Here is a 9,198-nt window from a genome sequence, read left to right on the forward strand (position 1 = left end):
GTCATTAGGTCGACATGGGCAAGGTCAACGGTCAAAAGGTCGACATGGGGTTTTTCACTGGTTTTTTTTTTTGAGCCGTCATCTGGTGACAGGCGATATTTCACGCTCTACCATCCACTAGGTTGTGGTGGGAGAATAAAATAGTGGCGAGCCATGCGAGGGGACACGGTGCTATGTTTCAGTGTCCATGTCAACTGTGTCGTCATTCGGGTCAAAAAATTGTGAAAAATTGACTGTCGACCAACATGCTGTAGACCTAATGATCCACACCCCTCAGGAGCAGGGCCCTCTTCCCCAATGTGCTTTTCCTTCTCTTAAACCATCTTTGATGGCACCAAAGCCTATGGTTTTCTGCTATGCTGATACTTATTTCAGTGTCCTCTGCTGATGCAGCTACATTTATGTACCCTGTAAGTGTCCTCTGTTGTATTCAACTCCAAGTCTGTTTTTCTTATTCATTTATGTCAGGGATGAGGAACCTTCGGCCCTCCAGCATGCCCAGCTACATTTTTTCTATTAGGCCATGCTAAAACACTTGCAGGGCATGCTGGGATGTGTAGTTCAACAACAGCTGGGGGCCAAAGATTCCCCATGATTTATGTACTCTGTAATTGGGGGCAGTGGATCCCTTGTGGTGCCAGATAAAGAATAATATGCCCCCTGTTTTCTGTCTGCTCTTGTAACAATACTTCCCCATTACTCGTATGTTTGTCTAAGTGGCTAGCATTTGCTATAGTGATATTATTACATGCAGTGGCCATAGAAGCCTAAATGTGATGACTGTCTTGTACCTAATGCTACCTCTGCCAGTCTGTAGTGTTGTAACATTTTCAGAAGGATCCATGCTTTTGTGTTGTCTCCATATCCTCATACCTTCCATCTGCATGCTGTAATTGAAACGTTCAGACATTTGTCAGACAGTGACTGATTTTAAAATCATTTGCTGTCCAATTCCTGTGTTCCTGAGTTCCTGTCATTTGATGCATGGTTCTTGGTTTGTGGCACTGAACAAGTCTGCCCACTGTCCAATCCATCCAATAGCCATTTCCGACCATGACTTTTATGCTCGGGCCGTTTTTTGTCTGCTGGTCACTGCGTACACTTTAACATCTGCCAACCTCAAATAATTCACCAGTGCAACCATTTTGCTAATGCTCGCATAGCGGCTGCGAATGCCAACAGTCGTTACACATCGAAAGTCTACCATATTGCATTGCTTACCTATCATTTCATACACTTCATTAGTCTCTGCATATCTTCTCCTTAGTGTGTGGCCGCAAAGAAAACAAAGAATTAGGATACCCTCTTATAGTGCTGTCAAAAGCATAAGACCCTTGTCCATAGTCTAGCACAGTGGTTCTCAACCTCTGTCCTTAAGTACCCCCAAAAGTTCACGTTTTTGAGAACCACTGATCTAGCATGTCCGTTTAGGTGTCCTTCCAAATAACCGCTTATAAGACAATCTTCAGCCATAAGAGGTGCTGTAGTACCAGTCCTCACTGTGTTTTTTTTTTTTTTTCCTGATGCTACTCTGATCAGGGAGCACGTTTTATTCTAATCTTGTTGGACAGTGAACGCTAGGTAGTGTTAAGTTCTGCACAGGGCTTTTATCCTGACCGCCCGTCATTTCCACACACTGTCTAACTGACCTCAAGCCCCCGGAGATGATCTGACTTGCACAAGATTACACTGGTGCCAGGCAGCAGAGGGTACTGTGATAAATATTCTCGGCCATCTCTCACCAGAAGAAATAGTTTTAGGGCTCCCCCTCCACGAAGACACGCTCTCATGACCCAGTCCCACCCCAGACTGGAGGCAAGCACTGTAGAGATACAAACTCTCTCAAGTTCCCATCCAATCAGTGAGCGGTTCCATCTGGGTTAGGGGAGGGCCACACTGAGTTTAATGTAAACTAATTCATAATGCTGCCAGGCTTCATTTTTTTTTTTTATCAATACAGCAAGCCAATTATGGGGCTATCCTAAAGTTAGAAATATCGTCACTTTTCGCAGATAATAAATCAAACTTTATCTGTCAGACGGTCAGTCCACGGATCGGAGAAAACGTCAGAGAATTCAACAATTTAGCATCTGTTTTCACCAACGCAGAATCGACTTAAAGAAAAAAGTCAAATCTGCATTGACAAAAACAAACGTTACATTGTCTAATTTGTGGCCAGTTTCGATGATCCGCAGCCTCATTGAATTGGTATGTGCCAATATTTATGCCCCCTATATAGTTATATATCAATAAAGGTAACTGACACTACCATATGCATGATGATGGCATTAAATTCCCATCACAAAACTCAACCTAAACCCTTTGAGTGCCAACAGCTCTGTGAGAGGTTTGCAAAATATCTGCTAAAAATACCAGCGTCTCTGACATTTGTTATATAAATGCAAATACAAATTGTTAAAGATGATATTTTCTATATAAGGTAAACATTACAGGTAATTTATGATGAATAAAAATGTCTGGCCATTTTCACACCTAATTTGACTGATTTTAACGCGACACTCAAAGGGTTAAGGGACTCTCTTCTCCCCCCCCCCCCCCCCCCCATATGCCATGATCATGTGTGTATAAATTCACTTTATTATACAGTATACTACACCTTGTCCAAATATGGGATTGAAGGAAGAGGAAACCAAACCAATTCTATTAGGATATACCATGCGAGTTACTGTGGTTACATTTCATTTAAGTCCCTGTATCTTAATCGTGTAGAAAATGCAATTTAGGTCTCCAGATATTAGGGTTGTTTTGTTTTTCCCAGTAACAAACTCCTATGCAGTTTTAACTTTAGTTCACTTAATATTTTATGTTAGAATATTAAACTGGAAATTAAAGACACAAATGCCAGTAGAATAGTTGGAAATCCACCATGTTATTAGTTTGAATATACCACGACATTACAGTTGTTTGTGCTGCAGTATTATCAGCCCCTGCCAGTAATGCTGGCAGTAACATGGGTGTATTGACACTCTGTTCATATATAGAGCTTCATTTAGGTTGCAATTCTTTATTCCAATTTTGTATTGTTATATGAACATGTTACTTTTAAAAGCAGAATGATAGCCACAGTGTTTTCTTGTAAAGCTTAAATAATGATACATTATTAGAATTTTTCCTCAAGTTCGTAATTATATTGCAGTGATCTATATATATGTTTGATTATTGGTTTTTATCTGTTTTCTTTTTAGGGCCACACTTTGATCCCAGTGCTATACATAATTTTTATGATAACATTGGATTTCTTGGCCCTGTTCCGCCAAAGCCTAAAGGTACAGCATCTGTTGGTAAGTTCAGCACAGTTGTGTATAATTTATTTTATATATGTATAATGCTTTAATATTTCTCTAGATGGCCTCGGAGGCTGAATGGTAAATAAAGAAACCCTATTTTAAGACCACAATTATCTGGTCAGAACCAGGAACACATCTTATTCCTTCTTAGATTTAGTACAAATGTTTGCACAGTGCTTTTTCCTTTTGTCTGTATATGCTGTAAACTAGCACACGTGAATAAAGGTTTGGGATTTCTCTAGTGGACACAATAAGTGTAGGTAACGGCATAAAATACATAACCAGTTCCACATTATCATCTCTCCTAAGCTACCCAGAAATGTTAGCAGCTCATTTACCGATTTACAGATTACAGTTACATACACTTTCACTGCAGTCACGTCAAATGTCCCTTCTCTGCACTCCAGGATCCATGCGGCTCAGTTTCGCGCTTATTGTCTCTTAATCACAATATGATGGAACAAAACCACTTCAGGAGTCAGGGTAATTAGCGGTGAGAATTAATATAGATCAGGTTACGCTATAAAGAAACTATTGCTCTTGTTTTTTTCACAACCCATAGTTGTGAACAAACACAAGGTTTTCCTCCACATATTTCCCACCATTTATTCTCCTCTTCTTTATGCCTGTGTGTAAAATGTCATTCTATAGAATATACAGGATGCAGGCAGGATCCCGGCGCTGTATACCAAATGCTGTCATAAGTTGATGCCAGAAACAGGATACCAATGCTAGAATACAGCCAGCATCCTGTTCAATGTGGGTTAAATTTAGGCATTGGTGGGGAGAATTGGGGTTAGGCCATGGGAAAGGTGGTTAGGGTCAGGCTGCAGGGGGGGGGGGGTAGGTTTATGCGGCGGGGTACAGTGGCTAGGGTTAGGCACTAGTGGGGAAGGTTAGGGTCAGGCTGCAGGGGGGGGGGGGGGCATCTGTTAGGCTGCAATAAGGGTCAGGCTAAAAGAGGGGAATTGTGGTAACCACCACAATTTACTACAGGCCTATATTGCATTCCATTAGCAACATATAAGTTGTTGAAGTTAGTCTGTCAATCAAAATAAATATTTTTAAGCTTTCCAGTAATGTTGCCAATATTGATTTCAGTATGTTTATTGAGCATTACTTATAGGAGTTGAATTTTCAGGTGTCACTGTGTAAGTTAACTTTTCCTCTATCTGTACCCGGCCCCACTCACCAGGAAATGTTCACACATTAGTTTTTAGCTCCCTGCAGTTTCCAAAGTCCTAAAACAGAGCACAGTCCAAACCCAGATACTTGATATACTGTTTTCCATTTAATGCCTTATGGAAGACTTCTGGCACACACAACTATATGTGGAGCCAAAATATTTTTTTTCCTCCTTTTCCCTGTTACTGTAGTTTTATTTTTAGAAAGACATTTTATACACCCATGACTATTAGTCTTCAAATTGATTTTGTAGATAAAAAAGGCAATTTTTTTTTTGTCTTGCTCCTTTTTTTTTTTCCCCCCTTCATTTTGTCAGTCTATTGTGCCACATGTGGTCACTGCTTCCGCCTGCCGCATGAGTGATCACAAGGCAGAAAGATTGTAGGTATGGCCACCACTGAATATAGAACATCATGTGAGATGGCCAGCAAGCTGAGCCAATATATTTGCGTCTACAAAAGCTTAATTAAAAACTGACTGCTAAAATAACAATAGACACATATAAAAAAGTGTATCTATACGTAAAAATGTATTTGAGCATATATCAAGGGGGGTATCCTATTAACAGCGAGGGCATCTCTTTTCCCCCACAACCACCCCCAACAACACACACACACACACAAGTTCGGCCTTTATTTCTAGGCCCGCCATATCACCGCTATCCAGTTGCTTGCTTGCGGTAATTCTGCTTTAGGTTTATTACACATTGCGCCTGATTCAGACCTATTTGCTAGGCTGCATATGTTCGCTGTCTAGCAAACGGGAAATGCCGGCCTAACGTTGCCACCCTGAAGGGATGTGTTCCTCTTGCATGCAGCCGAATGGGAGACAAATCATTTTGATGGTCACGAAAACCATCGAATGATTTCTCTCCCCTTTCGGTCATAAGTCAGTCTGACTTTTATTCCAGCCCCAGATTGTCGTAAAGGGGGCGAGCTCTGACGTTGTGGTATGAGCCGCCTGCATGTGAAGGGGAACACCCATAAAACGCTGGGCTTCCCCTGCCCCGCCCCTCCTTGAGCGAATGGCTCAGCGAGTGTAAAACTCTCCGAAGCTGCTCGCTCCCGGTGTTTGCACACCCCCACCATCAAACAAGAGGCTGAATTCAGACCCGAATGAGCAGGTCTGAATCTGCCAGAAGGCAAAAAGTTAGGGGAAACCCTTTTATTTTTGTGTTATAATGTTTGGACTTGGTTCAGAACCCAATGGACACCCAACTGAATGAATCAATTGGTACTTTTTTTTTTAAAATGTTATTATCTGTTTGGTGTGCAAAGCAATAGGAATGGGACACAAAGGGCCTTATTCTAGTTCATTCTTAGAGGCAAATTCCTTCTCAGATGGACAAAACCATGTGCACTGCAGGTGGGGTAGATGTTACTTGTGCAGAGAGAATTAGATTTGGGTGGGATTTTACTTCAAAGTGAGATCTATATTGCAGTGTAAAAATAAAGCAGTCAGTATTTACCGTGCACAGAAACAAAATAACTCACCCAAACCTAATTCTCTCTGCACATTTTACAGCTGCCCCCCTGCAGTACACATGGTTTTGTCCATCTAAGAAGGAATTTGTCAGAGTGAACTAGAATAAGGCCCATAGTGTGGAACAAGTGGTTTTTAGGCTTGCAGGTGGGAGTAATCGGTCATTTTTGCAAGGCTTTTAAAAATGCCTTTTAGATGTGATGTGCGGGTTCAGTTTTACTCAAATCTGGATTGTATTGGCTATTCAAAACATGTGACAGCCGATTGCTAATACGATCCCTAGTTGAGAACCGAGTAAATCAGAGTAAAACTGAAGCCACACAGCTCTACTTTTAATTGACCCAGAGATAAACATGTATCCATTTATTTTACATCTTTCTTTTATGCCTTCTAATATACTTCTATATTGTTATCACAGTTTTGGGTACAGGCTTATTTTTCTATTTACACCTGCATTTTTCGCTGGGTAACGCAGGGCACCAGTTTTCGTAATTTTGTAATAGGAAAGGTAAAAAACAGTGGGAGTTCTTATGCGTGATGTGTTCTTTTCAGGCGATTTAGTGCCATAACTACCTGCGATCGCGTTATAGTGGCTAGCAATCTAATCTTAAACACAAAAGTGGTTACAGGGCCTGACGACACACACTGTATATCACCACACTGGAAATAAGTTTATGCTCCATCCTTTCGCTTTGTGATACTCAAATCAATAGCCACAACCTGTCATTGTTTTCTCAACTTTCAATGTTTTATTCCTTTACAGAACAAAGGTCCACTGTCAAAACACCAAAGAATGTTCCAGGCAATGAGGAAGATGAGGGGTCTCAGTGGAATTGCACTGCATGTACTTTTCTAAACCACCCTGCCTTAAACCGTTGTGAACAGTGTGACATGCCCAGGCATTACTGAGCCAATAGATCTTTATACCTTTTGTGTCATTGGAAATTGAGGAAAAAAAAGATTCAACGCAACAATTCTAAATGATAGGAGTAATTAAGTCTGAAAGTGTGGCTTCTGGTTGTTTACTCATGGTGAACACCATCCCACAGAATAATACCTCAGTGTTGTATTGTGTGCAGTTGGGCTTTTGCCTCTCTTAAATTCTCTGATCAGTATAAAACTGAGACACCTGGTTCCCGACTGCCACCTGTACCATGTACAGTATTAACCTTTATAAGAAGAATTCTCACTGTTCCCAGTGTTCTGGGCTCTTGCTGATCTCTGCAAAAGTTACTGGAGTGTTTTGAATATTTTCAGTGGAGAAGAGAAGTATGAGAGTTTGGTCAGCTTTTTATTTCTCCATGAGACAATCCAACAAAACTGTAAATGGAGAGGAACTGCAGCTTGCTGTGACCTGTGAACAGAGGAAGGACTTTGCAGTTCGATGGTTTAAGTGCCTCTCGAGAACCTCCCTTGGCTTGTGAAACCAGCATCAGTACAATCAAGTTTAACCAAGAAAATTTTAAAAACTGCATGCATTGTCTGTACGATACAGTGAAATTACCCGCAGCTTTTTTTTTTTTTTTTATTATTTTGTACATAGCTCTAAAGCCTGCTTGATTTTTTTTTTTTTATTGTTTTTGCCTTTATTAATTTTCTCTACTTCTGTATGTATAGTGTAATAGGGTTTATTGTTAGCTCTTTATTTCCTTTCTTTTAAAATTTTGGCACGATCAATGTCCTTTTTAAAGCTTTTCTCAAAACAATGGTGCCTTAAGTGGGTGGCGGGAGGGAATAAAGCATTGTGCATAGTTTTCATATTGTAGTTATCTCTCCCAAAAACTTCTTTCTCTTGTATATGCTGATGTCCTGTGAAAAGGCACAATGTCTTTTTTAAAAGAGTATACCAATCGTTTTCTGTACACATTGAATTTTACAGTGGGTGACTCTCCTAAATTCATTTTTTTTTTTTTTTTATCTCCTGTACCTAACATTAATGTTATGTTTTTTTTCTTTTGTAAGCAGTATATGCCAATTGTGTTAAGTCATTTGTAGTGAAGCCATAGTGCTTTTAATAATTACACATCTTAGACCAAATGAATTATTTGAAGGCAATAATCCCCCATGGCGGCGTTCTGTAGTTATGCAGCTTTTAGTATGGAAATTTGAATTTAATTTTTTTTAAAGGTGCACTTTGTAAAATGTGCAAGTACTGTAATCTCATTATTGACTCTTTTGCTCTGTCTATATTAAGTTTTATAGGACAGGGCCCTACTTGTCAGATGTACATGGGTCCATGTTATAATGGTCTGAAATCTGTAATGTTCCTCTTTGAGAGGATCGCTGGCATTTATAAAAAGGAAAAAGTTCCCAATCTACCATACAGCTGTGTCATTCTGATTAGTTCATCCCCAGGAAAATGATTAATTATTGATGAGAAAAGACACAGGCTATTTATTGTATTACTTTTCAGGATAAAGCTTGCGGAATATCACGCATTTCACAACTAATTCTCACCGTTGTTAAAATACCAGTATCTGCTTGGCATTTCAGATATGTGCCTTATTTGCTGCTTTATTTAAAAATAGAGATAAGAAAAGTTCGAATCAATGGCTACATTTCCTATCAAACTTTTTATATTAAAATAGCCGATAAATAACTACAGTCATCCACTGTATTTATTCAACATCTTAAATTCATTCTTTTTATGGTTTTGTACCAGTAAACTAAAATGTGATAAACTTTACTTTTAAGGCTCTTCCTCATGTTGCAGAATACATTTCTAGGTAACCCGTGTTGCAGAGGCTTGTGATGTTTTAGGCCTTCCAGGACTGTAATGGGTCTAGACAGCAGAACCAAAGCACTTACAAGCAATACTTTTTGTTAAAAAGACCATTTTTCAGCTTTATCTGCAGTTTTCTGTGAAGATTGACAAATCAATTTTTACTTTGTTTTATTAATAAAACTTAATTTGGATATCTTGAGTTCATGGTTTTGTGATTTAGCTGGGTAAATAGTCTTTGTAACAGATAAGTTATTTATAAAAATTAAAAAAATATATATTCTAACTAGTCCTGGTTTGTGGATTTGTTTTTCATTGTATATAAATAAACAAAATATATTGTCCTTTTTTTAAACCACATGTTAAGCAAGTATAATATACTCTCGTCAGCTGGGTACACACTTAAAGATTAATCTATCCAATCTGTCTGATAGTATCAAAAATATGTTATCCTATTGAAGCAAAGAACAATCAACCTGTTTTCTGACAAATGCTCATTCA

The 9,198-nt window shown here is 39.2% G+C and overlaps 1 protein-coding gene across 2 annotated transcripts in view; it reads left to right on the forward strand.

Moving 5' to 3' along the window:
• The window catches only part of TAB2 (TGF-beta activated kinase 1 (MAP3K7) binding protein 2), a 62,855-nt gene extending 53,962 nt beyond the window's left edge, over positions 1 to 8,893 (forward strand). For both annotated transcript variants that reach the window (XM_083176519.1, XM_083176521.1), the window contains 2 exons: positions 3,207 to 3,302; positions 6,739 to 8,893. In XM_083176519.1, coding sequence (XP_083032645.1) covers positions 3,207 to 3,302; positions 6,739 to 6,884 — 242 coding nt within the window. In that variant the 3' untranslated portion in view covers positions 6,885 to 8,893. The remainder of the gene's footprint in view (positions 1 to 3,206; positions 3,303 to 6,738) is intronic.
• Positions 8,894 to 9,198: the final 305 nt, after the last annotated feature.

Source organism: Crinia signifera, chromosome 3, assembly GCF_055691185.1.
Source record: "Crinia signifera chromosome 3, ASM5569118v1, whole genome shotgun sequence".
NCBI lineage: Eukaryota > Metazoa > Chordata > Amphibia > Anura > Myobatrachidae > Crinia > Crinia signifera.